At 42.8% G+C, this 18,125-nt stretch overlaps 1 protein-coding gene across 5 annotated transcripts in view; it reads right to left on the bottom strand.

Moving 5' to 3' along the window:
- The window catches only part of CADPS (calcium dependent secretion activator), a 175,060-nt gene that overhangs the window by 22,710 nt on the left and 134,225 nt on the right, over nucleotides 1–18,125 (bottom strand). For 2 of the 5 annotated variants that reach the window (XM_085236221.1, XM_085236218.1), the window contains 6 exons: nucleotides 17,925–18,066; nucleotides 11,829–11,975; nucleotides 8,595–8,750; nucleotides 5,230–5,377; nucleotides 1,235–1,309; nucleotides 237–320 (listed from right to left, as the gene is read on the bottom strand). In XM_085236221.1, the coding sequence (XP_085092347.1) occupies nucleotides 237–320; nucleotides 1,235–1,309; nucleotides 5,230–5,377; nucleotides 8,595–8,750; nucleotides 11,829–11,975; nucleotides 17,925–18,066 (752 nt within the window). Of the gene's footprint in view, nucleotides 1–236; nucleotides 321–1,234; nucleotides 1,310–1,871; nucleotides 2,009–5,229; nucleotides 5,378–8,594; nucleotides 8,751–11,828; nucleotides 11,976–17,924; nucleotides 18,067–18,125 lie in introns of those variants that run through there. The other 3 variants (XM_085236220.1, XM_085236222.1, XM_085236223.1) reach the window with 2 other exon arrangements.

Genomic DNA, 18,125 nt, shown 5'->3' on the forward strand with positions numbered 1-18,125 from the left:
CCAACCTGAATGATAACTGATCATTATCTTTACATGTTGCTACAATATGATGCCCTATGCTTCTCAGGTATCCAAGTACTGAGCACAATGTTTGTCTGCTCCTGTGAGAATTTCAGTGTCCAAATATCACAGAATGGCACAATTATTATGTAGCTGATTTAGTCCTGGGAGAGCAGGAGATTACAGCTCAGGAAAAAAAAAAACAACAAGGAAAGGAAGACATTGTCTGTACTTACAGTAAATGACAGGAAAGAAGAAAACAAAGTTCCTTCATCGTATCTAGACAGTTTGGCCAAGACTCCTTCCAAAATGGTGACAAACTACAAACACAAAAAACACGGTGATTATTTTCAATAATTGAACAAGGGTGTATAAATCAGCTTTGGCTTCAGAGAAGGCAGTGGAGCTCTCAGCATTGCCAAAGGGATGGACAACGTGGCCTCACGCATGAGGCCATGGGACGTGGGGAAGGGATGTGGGTGCAGCATGGCATGTGGCAACCAGCACAGCCTCTCCCAGGGAAGAAGCTGGTGGTCCTTGCTCCAGTACACAGTGTCAAGCATGCAGCTAGATGGCTGTTCTTGTGGAAGAATCCAACTGGCATATGTTTAAAGGTCTCCACTGTATAATAGGGATGACTTGTTCTCAGAAAGTTTGAGACTACAGGAAAAAACACCCTGCCATCTTCCTCCCTACCTCCCAGCACCCTGTGTGTTATCACGGCATACCAGACCTACACAACACTCCTTGGGAAATGCTGGCAGCCGATCTAGAGGAGCTGAGTCTGATTAAAAAACACAATTTCCAAACAATGAAACCTGACATTTGGGAATGCATTTCCCACTACTGTTGCCTGTAAATGACTTTCTTAGGAAAGCATACGGTGATTTTGGGTCCCTTTGGTGATTATCGGGGCAGTGACCACCCTGAGCGACACCCAATGTCTACACAGCAGTGCTACCCAACTGCATGGGCTGATGCTAGTACCCCACAAATAGAAATTCCATTCTTTAAAACCACTTCTGGGCTAGTATGCCAATCCTGCTAACACTGTAATGCATCTCATGCAGTTCCTAATCATCAAAGATTCACCATGAAAGGGTGGGGAGATTTATGATCTTTCCTGTGAAAAACAAGAAGCCAATTCAACATCTTAACGTGTCATATTTTAATGGAAACACATATTAAAAAGCAATGTTAGCAGTGAATCACTTCACCTGAAGCTGAAGGTTACCTTTGCCACTAGGAGTGTTATCATTTCTTTGACAGTTTCCTCAATTAGTTCATCTATTTTTGAATGGTACTGGTGCTAAAGAAAAATAAAAGGAAAGGTGGAGGAAAGTATTAGCATTGATCACAGGCAAGAGCTTTATGGTCATCAGTCTCTTCCTGTGGCAAACTACAACATTGCAGCAGTATTAGCCTGAAGAACTATGCTGCTGATTCTCATGTGCTCTACTACAGTGGCCTGCGTTTATTTACACTTAGAGACCTTGAATCCAGGCAAATCCTCCATCAGTTTATGAAGTATGGGCAACCCTTCCCACCTCTGCATGCCCGCAGCTCCAGGAACCTCAGCCACACAAAGGAGGGGAGGCTTTGCCATGACTGGGAGTTTTCAATGGGCTGAACCACCAAGGTACTTCAGCAAAGCACTCAAAGGAGTGTGATGTGTCAGGTTCAGCAGGTACGAAGTTAAAATAAAGCACTTGTCCAAATGCTATGCTCAGAGACTCTAAAACAGATTTTAAAGAAACCCAGCAAATGGAGACCAGTTTTTTTTCTCATGCAAAAGATGGCAGCAAGTGCAGAGCTCTTTGCATTAGCAGCCCTGCAGCTCACCTCAGCACTGGTGACCGCAGCCGCTGCTCGCAGCAGCTCTGTGTCTGTCTGCAGCCCAATTTCTGCACAAGCCAAACCTTCCTCAGCTTGGGAGCTCTGCTGCAATCAGCTGCAATATGGCTAGAATAGGTACTAGAATACAGTCTTCTACTAATTTAGAAAAGACCTGTTTCCAATACAAGATTTAATTAGTGAAAACATACAGTATATTCTTATTTTCAATGGACTGAGAAAATGCTGATTATGACTGCTTTCCAACACAAAACATTTGATTTTTCAGTCAAACATTTCAAGCATTGGTGCTAGTCACTATATTCATTACCACTTGGCATTAATATTGTTTTAAAATGTTAACATCAAATCACATTGAAAGAGACAAATCTGCTTTAAATACTAATCAGACTTTGGGAACGAAGACTGTGAGGGCTTTACAAATGCTAGACGCTGGTCTCAATGTCTGTCAGCAGTCTGAACTGCTCTACTGTTTTTTTTTTTTCGTTCTGTGACAACAACACATTAACACGGGAATTTAGAATGAAGAAAAGAAGTCAGACACACTTACCCACTCTTTAGCAAACTTTTCAGATGATTGGGGACAGAAATAAAGAGAAAAGTGCAAAAGACAGGAGAAAGAAAATATGAAGATAAATAAAAAACAAATTAAAAAAAAAACACAACACAACAAAGGACCTTTTAAATGTGGTTACGATGACAGCATCATGCACAGCAACAGAAACAATTAGCAGGGAAAACGAAACGTGAGCAAAACCTTCCACTGAAATGTCAGAAATTCCTCCTGTAGTATTTGCAGCAAGTACAACAGGACATGAACCATCTGCTGACAGTCCCCTATGGGCTGTCCAACAGCAGGGCAGAGGTCTGCAGTACTGCCCACATGCCCACTGGGGCAGGGCAGGCTGCTCCCACCTAAACATAAACCAACAAGCAGTGTTTGCATTTGGAGATTCCATTTCAATGTCAAGACAAACATGAGTCCCTTGTAGAAGTCACTGTTACCTATGATTGATGTGTTTGATATAGTTAGGCCTTATCAGCTTGCAGGTGGACCTGGCACAGCTGACACAGCTGGAGACCTGGCTGTAGGTTGAGAGAGACTGGTAAGAGTGGGATATGGGTGAGAGTTGATGATGTCCTCAGCACACAAGGCCAGGACTTGCTAAGGAAAATGCTATAGGAGCTGAGTGTGTACTGGGGTTGTCTTCCTCACCATGTTTTCCTTCTGGAACTGTATTTTGTGTGTGTGTGGAAGACTTTTGGCTGACTCCTCAGGAAGGAAACTGCAGGTGGTCAGATTGGGAAGGCGAGGAGGAGACAAAGAAAAGAACAAGGACAGCCAAAGGGCTGCCAGGGCTCTGAGATGGAGGAGAAATGAAGGAAGTGTGGAAGAGGGCTGGTGGAGGCAGGGCTTAGCACCAAGCTGATCAGATGAAATGTGATGGCACCAGTCTGCACTCCTCCATTCCCAGAAGAGGATGCTTAAAAAGCAAATAAGAGCACTGATGGAATAAAAATGCAGCTCTGATAGCCGGAGAGTGCCCTAGGCAAACACTGAGGCAGTGTCCAAAGGGCTTTGACCACACCTTCCCATTAGGACACAAAATCTGGGGCAGTCCCAGCAAGTGAAAAGTGATGCCCAGCGCAGCATTCAGAGATGGCTGGCTCCTAAACCAGCCTTCCTAACAACATTTCCCTCTGCAATACCTAGGAAAATGCCTGAGGTTAAAGATCACCCAAGTGGTTTGCTTTGCTCAGTGCAGCCACAGCCACAGCTGCTGGCAGAGTTCATTGAGGCTTTCTATTAGCTCTATTATTACAATCCGTAATCAGCGCACTACAATGATTCAACTTGACTTTATGTGATGAGTATCTTGCCTTGTCATGTAACAGATTGTGTGTACGTTGTATTTCTCTAAGGACCATCTGACCTTAGATATTAAATAGAAACATACTAGACCAACTGAGAAACATTTAATACATACATTTATCCCCTTAGATGTATTAAAAATTCAGAGGAAAAATAAATATTTAAGATGGTAAAGTATGTTTACCAAATGTTTTAACAGCTGCCTTTAGAGACAAGGAAATGGAAATGAAATGATGGGTGTTTGTTTCACAGGGTAATGCTCTCAAAATGCATTCAAATATCTGATAAAGTGAGCAGAACTGAAGGTGGGCTTCAGAGAAAGGCCACAGGGTGGGAGGGAGCCCCAGAATGAGGGCAGAAAGTGCACCAAGTCTGCCTGCCCACGTACAGTGCCAACAAGGAAAAATCAGAAGGCTGTTCCATGCCAAAATCTCCCTAAAAACCCTAAAAAGTCTCTTCCATCATTACCACTGGGACTGGAAGAGCAGCGGTGGCATTCTGCCCCTTTGTCCAAAAGCAGAGCTCTGTTCCTTAACCTTGACCCATCCTTTGTACAAGCACCTCAACCCGCAGCTTCAGGAAGAGGAGGCAGGGGTAGCCAAAATGAAAAGCAAACTGATGGGGTGTAGGAACACACATTAAAAGGAAGAAAAGAAAAATGGAGAGTGTACACCATACTGCAGCCCTACACGGTAACTTATGCACTGCTAATTTACATCTGCTTTGCAGGTCTCTTAATTCTGCTGTTAAAACCTCTTACCCCTGTAAGTGCTGCTTGCCACAGGCTCAGTGCTGCTATGCCCAACACATCCTGCAGCAGCTCAGGCAAATCTGCAACCACTGAGCATCACACTGAGCAGGGGAAAACGCAGAGAGGGCCTGGTCATGCTACAAATGGAGGCAGTTGTGCTATGCAAACACTTCACCTTGAGATTTTATGAATGCAATGAGCTTGCATTCAAGCTACTGGAATTAGCTTGATTTCCAAAATGTCCCCATTAACAACTCAAATCATTAAAAACCCAGAAATCACCAAGCTTGCTGATTACAGCCTGTATTCAGAAGTCACAACGGAATTTCAGTCTACTTATGTAAGTTATTATTTCTTTTTCCATTCAAGAATCTCGGCAACAACTTGGCACTGCTGTTTTCCATGTGCTTGTGTCCAGAAAACAGTCATACATAGAAGTCTGTTGCTGATACCTGGCTCCAAAATGGGGTTAATCATTTAATACATATGGTCATCTCACATTAAGCAAGCTTCAGAGGTACCTTATGCACACCACAGTCCTTGAAAAAATTAATCCTAAGTGACTGGGATTCTGAGTGTAGATATTTATCAGATTTATCTGAGAGCAACGCCCTGCATATTCATCTGCACACTCTATAAGGAAGGCTACATTCACAACTGATAACACATCTCTGAACCCAGCACAACAGGAGATAGGAAATTTCATTACATTGCCTTTAAAAGCTGTGAAAAGAAGAACCTGCATTTTTACCTCCTGGCCCATTTCCATGCTGCAAAGCTTTGTTGACTGAGCTTTGGCATCTACCATGACATTAAACATGGTGCATATTGATTGAGGGACTCGGAAATCTGTTGATCGGCTGGTTTTCTGCAGTTTTACTTCAAATGCAATCCTGGTTCTGTTAAGGAAAGCAGAAAAAGATGCTTCAGTTTCTTTTTAAAATACCGAAGCTAGTAACAATGTGAAACACAAGGCTTAGAAGAGTTCAACAAAACAGAAAGCTGAGTGCTACTGGGAGCGTTACAGTACAATCGTTACAAATGTGCTTTTACTAAAAGTGATTTTCCAGTTTAAAAAGAAACACTTTCCCCAGAATACACACTATTTATAAAGTGTGCAACGGTTTCAGAGGCACTATGACTTTCTCATGCTTGATAAACAGTGTGATGATGCTACAAGCAGCAGTGTCAATGTACACCTATCATTTGGATGCATTAGCTGATTTACAACCACAAACAGCAAGCCTGGTGCATTAAAGGAAGCTACTATTGCCTTATGATATCTACTACAAAAAATGGGAACTTCTTCACTGCTTGACTGAAAGAACACTGTTGGATCATTATGATTTTGGGTCTGTATGACTTTCTTTGCTTGCCAAAATTTCCTAAGTGTCTCAAAGTTCATCCAACTGATCTCCTTGAGAATAGAATCATGGAATCATAGAATCACAGAATGCTCTGGGTTGAAAAAGACCACAATGATCATCTAGTTTCAAACCCCTTCTATGTGCAGGGTTGCCAACCACCAGACCAGGCTGCCCAGAGCCACATCCAGCCTGGCTTTGAATGCCTCCAGGGATGGGGCATCCACAACCTCCTTGGGCAACCTGTTCCAGTGCCTCACCACCCTCTGCGTGAAAAACTTCCTCCTAATATTTAACCTAAACCTCCTCTGTCTCAGTTAACACACACAGTTATGTACAGATGAACATACATGAGCCCACATACAGCTTTTTGGAAGTAAAGACTACATAATTTGATCTGTGCTGTGTATGAAAATACCAAGCTGTGTGTGACCAGCATCAGGAATCCCTGCAGCACGGTGGGCACTGCTTCATCTTTCTCTTGAGCCCCTCAGCAGATTCCAGAGGTATCTGCTTCACTAATCTAACCTAGCACGGAACAATTATCACATCAGACAGAATCTGCCAACAAATTAACATAGAAGCTTCTATTTAGAAATAACAAATAATATCTGCAGCTCAGGAATAACTCTGATCTTGAAAGATCCCCCAAGGTTTACACAAATGAAAACTAGTTTACAAATGTGAAACTCCTGTTCTTGGGATCAGATGTGAACTGGTATGAAGGTCCTGCTGCCTGGATGTATTAGCAAAAGAGCTCTGCCTTGCAAGGGCTGCTTTCCTAACAGCCCCGAAATACAACCAAACGTGGAAGGCGGGGTGGCTCCTCCATGGCATTCAACAGTTCAGAGACAGACGCGAAGAAAAATGTTGTGTCAAACTGAAATTGCTAAAGAAACCTTAGCCAGGCCCTGTTTGCAGGTGATATAAATAGGGAAAGCAGCATATTGGTTTACATCAGCAGTGGCATTTGAACTGATTTAATTACCAGTGCCAGATTTAGCCTGGACTCGGGGACTAGAATCTTGATAATTACTGAAAGGACCAAAAGTGACTGGGATTTTCCATCTCCTCGCAGAGATGAGCATATTCCTACTTACTTACGCTCAGAACCATTATATATAGTCATACCATTACAAGCTGGGCCAGGTTTTTGCAGAGGGGCAACTTATTTGTAGAAGAGTTGGAGCAATTGGGAAAAAGCCAGCTCTCAAGCACAAAAATCCTTCCTCAGATGTACCTGGAAATGTGCTTATTTTTCCCAGTTATCTCAGCCAATCTCACCTGATCTTATTTCTGCAGATCATCATGGCTACAGCTGCACTGCAGATGCAGCAAAATTGCCCATTTTATCATGAATCATAGAATGGCTTGGGTTGGAAATGATCTCTGATATCATCTAGTTCTATCCCTGTGTCATGGGTAGGGCTGCCAACAAGCGGGCACCAGATCTGGTTGCCCAGGACCACATCCAACCTGGCCTTGAACAGCTCCTGGGGGGGCCAAGTTCAGTTTCAAAAGGAGCAGAGCCCAGAAACTGCCCTGTGTTGGCTCCAATAGTACATTTGCTGCTTACAGGAACAAACAACGCTGCATTTGCTCTTAAATAATGATCTGACAACTGAAGATTGGCTTTCACGCCAGCCAAAGGACTAAAACCAGCTGCTGCAATGAATGGTGGCTTGCTCAAATCAAGACACCACGACCACCTCATTGCATTCAGAAGGGTGAGAGCAGGCCTCGAGCTGCTTGCTGCCAGCAGGCGAGCCTCCTGCCTCCATCTCAGGGACCAACCATGCCTTCTCCTATGGTGACGTTGGATATCCAGACTGCGAGAATGTGTGAACAACAAACCCCATGCTCACGCTTGCAGAGTGGCCAGGCAACTGCGGTACAGAACAGCCACATCACACATTGCATCTATTATTAGCAGTACCAGCTGGATTTGGCACTCGTTTTGCCTTTGGTCTGTCTCTTTGTCTATTAATTTTTGCGCGATGGAATGCAAAGTTCATTTCTTCCTCCTGCCTAATCAGCTCTGACACCAAATGAACATAAATTACTGTGGGAAGTTTGACAATTTAACGGTAACATTTTGTTTTCAGAATGACAGCTGCCTGTGTGTTTGAAGGTTTTTAAAGAAACCTCTCTCTTTTGGAAGATCTGCAGGTGAGCATCCTGCAACGTGCTGATGATACACTGGCTTTATTCTTTCAACAGCAGATGTGAACCTGTGTGCCAAGCTACACTATCACCCTTTTAGGAACCACTTTTTCTTTTTTATTTTCTTTCTTTTTTCTTTTTTTTTTTCCCCCATGGATCTGTGTTTTCTAGCTGGGATCTTACTAGGGGCTATGCCTTCAACATTCAGCCCTACTAACACCAAACTGCACTTACAAAGACTCAGCCTCTCATGAGTCAACAAGTTAACAGCCCGTAAAGCTTGAAAGTGTGGGTGGTTCACTGCCTTACTGTATTCTCGCGAATACAGAATCACAGAATAATTAAGGTTGGAAAAGACCACTAAGATCATCCAGTCCAACGATCAACTCATTACTGCCATATGAATACACACTCTGCAGAGTCTCAACAGCAGACGTGCTTGTGGAGCCCGCAGCCCACAGCAGTGGGTGCCTTTGTGCTCAGCTGGTGCTGGGCAGAGGTGAGCTGGGGCCATAGTAAAGTACTGATAGTGAGACAAAACCAAGTGCTGCTCCCTGTGAGCTCCTGTCTAGCTCGTGTGCACACGTACCTCTTCACACAGGACTCGATCATGTCACTCGCCATAAGCTTCAAGCGCTGCTCCAAGTGTTTCCCAAACTCCTCCTCAGGCCAGTGCAAATCCCGGATGAAGGTCTGTAGTGCATCCAGTTTCCAGAACAGATCTTCTGAGGTGCCTGATCCGTTGCTGGCAGGGCAAAAGGAGAACAAAAGTCATAGGTGGCATCAGGCTCTCTGTAACCTGATGTGGAGACCATTCCTGCAACAAGTGTGGAGCAGACAGTAGTTTCATACACAGGACAACGCTGGCAATCTCCACCATCAGGATTTTGAGTTTTACCATACAGTTGCCTAATCTACCTTGCTGTCATAACTCACAAAACTCTCCAGACCAGATGAGTGAGACAACACCGAGTCACACATATCAACAGGAAGAATGTGTGTATGGTAAAAATCAGCCTTAGTTAATAACCACATTAACGTATGCGATTATTAAGAATTAAGGCCAGAAACTGTGGTAGAAAATCCTCGCTCAGTAATAACTACCATACCGGAATGTATGCAGTTATTAAGATGTGGGATCTCATGCAATCCTCCCCCCTCCAAACCGTATCTTTAGGTGGCCTCGTCCCGCCCGCTGAGGGCCTGGCTCCAGGGAAGTGGCAGTGCTAACAAGTGGTGCGCGAGGACACGCGTTAGCTCTTAACAGCCGGAACAGAACGGGGGTAAGTCCATTGAGCTGGGCATCTCAAAGCCAGGACTTTTGGCTGGATTGACTGCTGCACCTCTCCACAGATCCGCCTCTTGCAAAGGCATCTATAGGACAACAGATTTTCCTTTTTTCTTTTTTTTTTTTTTTTTTAATTTCTTTTGCAACATCTTTGGCCTGTCACAAAACTCTAAATTTCTCTCCATAGCTTGTATTCTCGAACCCACACCCTTGCCCAGATGGAAGTCTTTGGTCCTGCAGCTACACCGGCTCTTTTCACAGTATAATTATATCTCCCAACCCTCCACTGACAGAACAAAAATATAGAACTCGATGGTGCTGTTTGTGCAGAGAAATTTATGCATCCATAGCCCTTCTCCCTCCCTCTCTCCATCTCCCTCACTTTTTTCAGAACAATTACCAAGGGAGCTTCAAGAGTTTCGACCCCCTCCTCGCATACCACTAATGCTAACACAGTAATTTGTAAGATATTTAGCACACCATGCATCACCACTTGTGCCGACATCATCTATAGAAACAGATGAGGGAGGGTGTTTCTATTGTGACAGATGCCAGCTGCATTGAGTTAATGCCAGAGGAAATCGGAGCCAATGCATACATGGCTATCACCAGGTGAAAACCATCGTCCCAACATGCCGGGGCCCTGTGGTCCTGTGCTAGCAGGGAGAACGATAGAGAGGATGGGTCATCTCCATGGCAAGAGAAACAGATCTGACACTAAGCGACAGGTAACACATCCTTGATGGAGGGGATGGGTGAGTAAAAGGAAACCAGGAAAGTGAAAAGATAAAGAATCAGGCATTTCCTTTAACCAGGAGACAAGTGTGCAGAAGGCTTCAGTGCTCATCTAGCCACTGATCTTTGGTTTCTCTGGTTCAAACCTCTGCTCGGGTAAAAGTAAGCTTTAGCAGTCTAAACCCAGTTTTGGAAATGCACGGATTTATGTCTGAAATAATTATGTGCAAATGCAGTAATTGGTATTTACCACAGCAACATTATCACACCCATTTGGTTTAAAAATTTTAGAATTATTATTTTTGGTCTTTTTCTCACTTTTGATTAGGACTACATGCGAGTAAACAATATATTGGATTATATCAGATTTGCTTCCAAGTTGCACTGTTAATATTTTGCTCGTGAGCACTGCAATTACTCTAGTCACATAGGCAGCTTGCAATATACCATTAATACTCACATTTTCAGAGGGATTATCCAATTTTCTGTCATGACATGATTCTTATCTTTTCAAGGGCAATACCACACAGCATGCACAGAGAAAAAGATTAAAACTTTCAAGTATTCTTTACAGGCAACTGCCTAATCTAGCCTTTAATATAGCTTTCTTAGCATGAATATGAGTTGTATCATTTTGAAACAAAAAATTTAAAAATCTAATAAAAAATTAAATACCAGTGTTTGCTTTACTTATGGTTCATTACCACTGCTCTACAGCAAAGCCTGTGCATGGCAGAGGCATTTGGTGGACCGCAGGTGTAGATGTAACCTAGGGTGTTCCAGCAACAGTGATGGGGGAGAATCTGGGAAGCTTCTTTGGTTTTATCCTTTAAGAGAAAGGACATGGTAGGGAAAAAGCAATTCATCTGTGTAGAGCTGACTGAGACCATCTCATATTAGCATAACTATAGTTAGCCCAGGAGAAATGGAGTGATCCAAAGTCCTGTGTTAGGAATCTTGGGAGACCAGCTGCCTCTAAAGCAGCAGTCTGGGCTTAGCCCACTTCTACTCTCTGCACTGGTTGGTGGCTGGGACCTTTAGGGGGAAAATTGGAGTAAGAGTAGAAGTTGCCTGATGTGTACTCAGATGGGGATAAGCAGACCTGCCCTCCTGAGCACCTCAAGCTCACACAGGGAGCCAGAGTAGAGCCCGAGGCTCCTCGGGAGCAACTGCACTAACACAGTGCCCATTTTCTCCATCCACAATCAAAGGTTCATTTTGAAAATATCTTTCTTTAGTTGGCCAAAGGATTACCCAGGCTACAGTGATGGATGTGGAATTTCAATTGCTCTCTGGGCCCTCTCACAACCTGAATAAGAGTTTTTCTTCTATGTTAAACTGTTTCATCAAAATCAAGACAGTAATTATCATCTGGGGAATGTGGAACTTGCATTAAATAAAATTCAGTGTTAGATCTACATCTGGTCCACAGAAATTGGTTGACTGGCATTGAAGTTGGCTCATCTCCTCTTTTGGACAAAACTCTTTTCTGAGACACATCGTTTCCCATTATGCACTCCGTGTTTCATATGTTGGCCAGAACGTGTCCCATTGGTGACAGCTGTTTTGTAAAGCAAGATACTTGCTCAAACTCTCAGTGGGAGTAAGAAAATTTTGAAGATTTATACAAAAAACGCTCAAAATACACTTGCCAGAAATTCACCAGTGTCTCATTCAGAAAACGTCTAATTAACTGTATCACTCTTTAAAGTTTTATATAATGCACAGAAACAAACAATACATATCCATGCCAAGATGACTTTAAATTTAAATGAGATCTAATTTGAACTGAATACACACTCAGAATCATAAATAGCAGCCATCCATGACGGTGCAGAAAAGCTAGGCATTTGTGGGATGCCTAGTGGGATGTTAACTGGTAGATTTGGTACTTTAGGGAGATTCACATTTGGTAGATTCACATTGGGCAGATTACTTGTTAAACTCCTGTGGAAGAAACAGACAGAAAGAAAAAATACCATAACAGTGACAATGCAGATGTAGCAGAAGCACGTGACACTTATAAACAAATCTGCAGAATTCACAGCACGACAACAGTTAGGAAACTAAAGCAAAACATTTCAGAAAGAAGCATGGGTATGGAAGCTTAAGTGTACTGTTTTTGCAGTCTGCAATAAAAAAACAAGTTACTTAAAAAAAAAAAAAAAGAAAGAAGAAGAGGAATCACAAAGTAGCAGATTAACAGAGTACTCAAACACCCACACAAAATAATTTAACCTTCAATTCCTGATACCATTTCAAAGTACAGGAAGCAACCTTTACTTGGAAAAACCTATCTGTAAGGAAGTGAGTCTCAGTTCAAGACACTCAGGTTGCATGGATACATGAAATAGCTGAATGAAGTGAGCTCCCAGAAAAGTCAGTGTGCTTTTCTTGGCATCAGGACTCAAAATAATAAACACGGTTTGAAATACTAACTCTGCTGAAGTTCTTCAGACTTTTTCTTGCTACCAAATTCAACGAAGCCCGGATTTCACTCCAAAACCACTTGTTTTTCTGTACTCTAAAAATAACAAAGCTATGCTAAAATCTGGATTAATCACTTCCTAAAGGAAGACTTGTGCCCTAAACTCAACCTTGCATTTCTGTGTCTCTCAGGTTGTCCAGGTCTACATATGTGCACTGTGAATGAATTGCATTTGATACATTTAGGGCTGGTATATGAATATTTCTTGGCTGGAAATGGGCCAGGGAGTGATTAAGGCAATCAAAAGTTAATTTATGAACCAAGTGTACTTGAGCATCATGACTTTAATAAGCATTTTCAGATATGCAACTGTTATGCAAAAAGAGATCTTTTAAAAATGGGCTAATGTATTAATTTAATCTGAAACATTGTTTTTCCTGAAACAATGTGTGGTATAGCAACACCACATGCCTGAAGTTTGCAAAACACCATCTTTTCTGGATCATTATTTGAGCTCGGTAAAAGTGGAATCAGGACTTCAGGCTTTCAGCTTCGTGTTGTACCGCTGAAGCTTCTCTGCTGACCAACTTCAGCATTCAGGCTTCCTTTGGTGGAAAAAACACAATCCAAATCCTTCTTCCAGTGGAAAAAAAAAAAAAGGTCTGTTCTTGTTTTCTTTTGTTTCTATGCTTCTCAGTAGATTAGACTTCACTTTATCTGCTTGCTCTCTTTGTTAGACAGTAAGCAGATAGGAGAATTTACTAATGCAACAAAGCCACCCATTGTTTCCATTCATACTGTATCTGCCTATTAAGATATGATTACTGAATGAGACACAGACTTCACAGTGATTGAGAGTGTGTTAAATTTTCAGAAATGGCAGTGCATGTGGTTAGATACTGCTGTGGAATAAAGAAATAGCAAGAGGTGGACAACATATAAATGTATAAGGAAAAGCAACTTAAATAACTTAGCCAGATGGTAAATACATAAATCAGAGGACCTTTGGTTTTAATATTAAAATTCAAGAAGTGACAGTGTTATATTAATAAAAACACTGTATTAATAAAATGTGACTTCTAGAGTAAACAGTATACTATATTCACACGGAAACATATTTCTTTTATACAACACATTATTTTGCTGATGCAAGGATATGTTGCAAGAATAAGTTAGTACTCCTGAAAGGAAACAGAACAGCAAAATAATGCCGTATATTATGTTAACATACAGTAACTAATTTTAAAAATATTCTCCTGAATTGACATGCACAATTTTGCAGGTTCAACTTGTCTAATTATCTGACTAACAGTTGCAGTGAGACCTGTAAAAAATGATTAATATTACCAACAAATGTTCCAGCCCGCAGTTGCTCAGACCATAAAAACCACAGGTCCAAGACGAGAAACTGTTTCTAAAAGCTAGCCATGTCTATTTAATATAGATGGCTAAATATAACCTCAGCCATCAGGCAGGGAATGTGGGCATTTGGATCAACAAGATGAGGGCTGTCTCATTTAAGAAGTTTTGGGACTGGATCCTGATATGTTTGAGAAAAGATGTGCACTCCGGAGCTGTACTGCTTGTTATCTTGGTTTCTTCTGCTTCACCCCATTTGTTGGCAATGGAGATGGCTTTCACCTGTGCTGCCTGCGAGGGAATTCTCATGCAGACAGACTGGCAGCACACTGTGCCAGCATCCCCACGCTCACTGTGCTATGGTGCTGATGGCAGGAAACACGTAGCAATGCACAGAGGCCCCAGGGCTGCCCCAGGGCTTGAAGGAGGGCAGGAAATCACTGTGCTTTTACCGAAGGGTCTCCTGGTTTCAGAGCAGAGCTAAATGAGAGCCCTGGCCCTCATGCAATGCTTAGGTCCTATGTGATGGTTTACGGATTGAAGAGGCAGATGCCTGTCTCTTCCATCACCAGAAATGCTCACTACCTTCCTGCCTAGGATGAGCAAATGCTCGAGAGCAAATCTTTTCACAAAAGCCTTGATGTGAAGCAAAGAGCTTATAGTGAAGTAGGCAGTCAAATCTGTGCTCTTCCTCTCTCTGACTGACACCCAGAATAGTAACGAAAATACTCATTTTCACTATAGCAGTGCTTTCTTTGAAGGGGAAACATTTTTCACTAGCACTATAGCTTTGTAGTACATCTTCTTCCAATGATTAATATAATCACACGGTTCAATTTCTTACATTTTATGTGAAGGATAAACTTATAAAGTTTGCAAAGGGTTAGTGAGCAATCAGTAGATGTTAGAGGCAGGATGAGAGTGCAGCAGGGACAGCCTCAGGTCAGTGAGTAACCTCCTCATCAAGCAGCTCAAACTGGCTGTCCCCACACCGGCTTTAGCATTTGCTCAGAAAGATCTTCCAACACACATACCGAGACACACACACACACACACACACACACACACACATACGTGTCTGCTGGCTGCAGATCAACCAGCATTCTCTGGGAAGCTAGCACGAAAAACCCATTGCACAACCCTACTTTTCCAAGACCTCTCAACTCACCAGAGAACAGACCTGCTCTGTATCCTCCATATTTGGATGACTGTGCGAGGGACAAGTGTTCCACGCTTCTCTGCATGGATTCATACAAGCACACCAGCTGCTCTAGCTATAGGGCAAGGACCCCCTGCAAATTCAGCAGCTCTGCAGAGGCAGCTTACAGAGCCCTCATGAGCACGTTACATCGGTGCTTTTTCCCCCGTGTTTTCAGTACTTCACAGTATCTCCCTCACTGTTTGTGATTTCCATACCTAACTCTTTGTAGCATAAGGTGCAGAGTATTCAGCAATGAAAATAGAAGAAATACATGCTTGCAAACTGCCATCTGGTCAGGTTATGGTGGGCTACATATTTCAGCCTTGATTGCAAGCATGATGTAGAGATACCCTTTCAAAGTCTCTGTGCTGTAGAATAGTTTCCTGGCTTGGAGGAGATAATGAGACTTCCTTCTTGCATTTCACTGCAGAGAATTGATGTGGGACTGCAGGAGGCTCAGTGCAGCAGACATTTATGGCCTTTCCTGGCCAACCTAAAGGCCTTTCTTCAAAGCAGAGGAAAGCCATGGAGCCACGTTCTGACAGCAGGCCCAGATCCAGAAAGGCTCTGCTGGACAGTCTGCAGCAGAAGGCTACAACTTGGATGGGAATTGGCTGGTCTGAAATACTGGAGCATCACTGACCTGAAAACTCAACTGTGCTTCAGTGGACACATAAGGTAAAAAGGAAGTAGATACAGGAAAGCAAATGAAACCAACTATATCTCTGACCTCAGTTTTTCCTGCAAGTTCACTGTAGATCCGCCAAAGAAGAGCAGTTGGTCTGCCCAGGAGGCAAACGATGAAGATCCTCAACAATTAGTTCTGAACAGTGCCTCAAAGCTGTCATAAGGTCTTAGGAACAGCACCCCCCCTTTGCCTTCACACAGCATGTGTCGCTTGCCGTTTCCTCCCCTTGCTGGGTCTGATTGCACAAAGGCAGCATTTGCAACTCACACCTCAGTGTGCGAGACACAAGAACAAATACCAACTAGTGAAAAAAAACACAGAGTTCATCCTTTCACCAGAAGGACATGAGCTTCTTGTGAAAAGCACCCACTTTCCTGCTGTAACAAAGCATTTTAATACTGAAGGCTGTACGACACGTAGATAATCCATCCTGGGCTTTTGCTCGGAATTGTGATGCTCAAAGCATTCTGCAGCTGAAGCTCCCCAAAGGGCAAAGCCACTGCAACATAACGAAGAAAAGACCTTTGAAAAAGTGTCAAAGATAACTTGAAAATGATAGATATTGGCATACCCAGGGACAAAGCATTTTGACAGGCAAGTATCACAGCCAAGTACTCATGTACATCTACAGTTATGCCACAAGTCATTGAATGCCAAAATAATATCATCTTCTGAAAAAAAGGAAAAAGCAGAATGAATTGCTTGTGACTGCCCGAATGAGGTGGACAGTTACACTGAATTAACTGCCTCTGTTTCATAACAGACAGGAAATACAAACAGATTCATTGCTAAAGCAGAACTCTGAAACTGAAGTTAATGCTAACTTCGAAGTGCAATTCTGCTTGAAGGAGTGGCTGTAAAAATGGCATTCTCCTACTCGAAAGATCTATTTCTTCTATGTTTTCTGGGTCACATCTGCTTATTTGAAACAAGATTTTTTAGGATTTTTAATCTTGTTAGCCTGCAGACCAAAGACAGCAAATGGAAAGTGAGAGAGACTCCTGAACGCCAGCCACTTAACCCCACTCAAAACAGAGGAGATGATCAGGTGTCAAGAAAGGCCTGTGATTTGGCAGGCAGAATCCTTATGGATGCTGAGGATGCTCACGAAAGAAAAGAAAAAACCTGGGTAATCAGATTCCAGGTTGCATATGGGAGGCTGGCTGCTGAACAAAATCTCTTTTCCTTGTAAACCGAACATATTTGGTGTGAAAAGCCCTGAAAGACCACACTTCTTTTACACAGCAACCTCTGAGAGCACAGTGCCACTTAACTTTGCCTAGAGAATCACAAAGAAACAGGGAAAATACATCTGCAGAAGTCAGCTGGTCTGAGTCCCCAGTCTGGGGCACTGTCAGCCTTGTGGTATTTGCATAGGGTCAATCTTTCCCTTTTAAGTCTGTTAACAGAAGGAAAAGTCCATTCTTTCCCTTCACAGGACCCAATATGAGTTTTTAGAGCAAGCACAGCAGGGTTCAGCAGTGCTTCAAAACCCGTGAAATAACAGCAGCAATCTCAAGCAAATGCCACGTTTTTATATTCACCAGCTTCTGAGTTCCATTTGAATTTCTCTCAGGCCACTCATTTCTTGCTGGCCAACCCCTACTCCTCCACATCCAATAACTGGTTCTGGTAGATGGCTCATCACATCACATCACATCACATCCCCTCCGGGCTGGTCCCTCCTGCACCCCTGGAGCTGCCTGGGGCTGGGACAAGCTGAGCTGCCGGGGATGCAGCCCACAGCCACCAGCCATGGGGGTGACGTGCTGTCCCTCCGTGGGGTGGGTAGAAAAAATGAGTATTGGGAAAAATCAATACAGCAATGATTCACTCAAGTTCTGGGGCTGTACTGAACATAGCGAATCAAAGTTTTTTGTTCTGAAAAGGAGTTATTTGAGTTCAAGAGCAGCGCTGGAAAAGGCCTCTTAGGATGGGATCCAAAAAGCCATGCCAGCTAAGAAAGTTTTCACATTTTCATGCTACCACATCCAAAAGCACACAGTTTGAACTGAGGCAGCAATGCATTTCAAAAAGCAAATATCATTTCCTTCATTAACTTCAAAACCTTGAAGAGTTCAGGCCTTCTATTCTTAGCATTCAACTAGAAAACATCAAGCACTTTCTGCATGTCCAATCTAATGTTTGCTAATTCATCTCTGTACGAATCTCCATCCATTTGCACCCAAATTCCGATTGTATCAAAGGAGGTTTCCTTACTTTACTGGCTCCCATGACTCTCGCTCAAAGCCCCTGTGAATTGACTGTGCAATTGAGGACTCCATCAGATCGACATATCTAACAACAAGTGGAGCAAACAGGTCTTGGAGGTGTTTGTGGAACTTTCCATTGCACAAATTATCTAGAATAGATAAATAAAAGTATAGTAAGAAACTACTGTTACTAAAAGCTCTGTAACAA

This window comes from Meleagris gallopavo, chromosome 14, assembly GCF_905368555.1.
Source record: "Meleagris gallopavo chromosome 14, MGAL_WU_HG_1.1, whole genome shotgun sequence".
Classification (NCBI taxonomy): domain Eukaryota; kingdom Metazoa; phylum Chordata; class Aves; order Galliformes; family Phasianidae; genus Meleagris; species Meleagris gallopavo.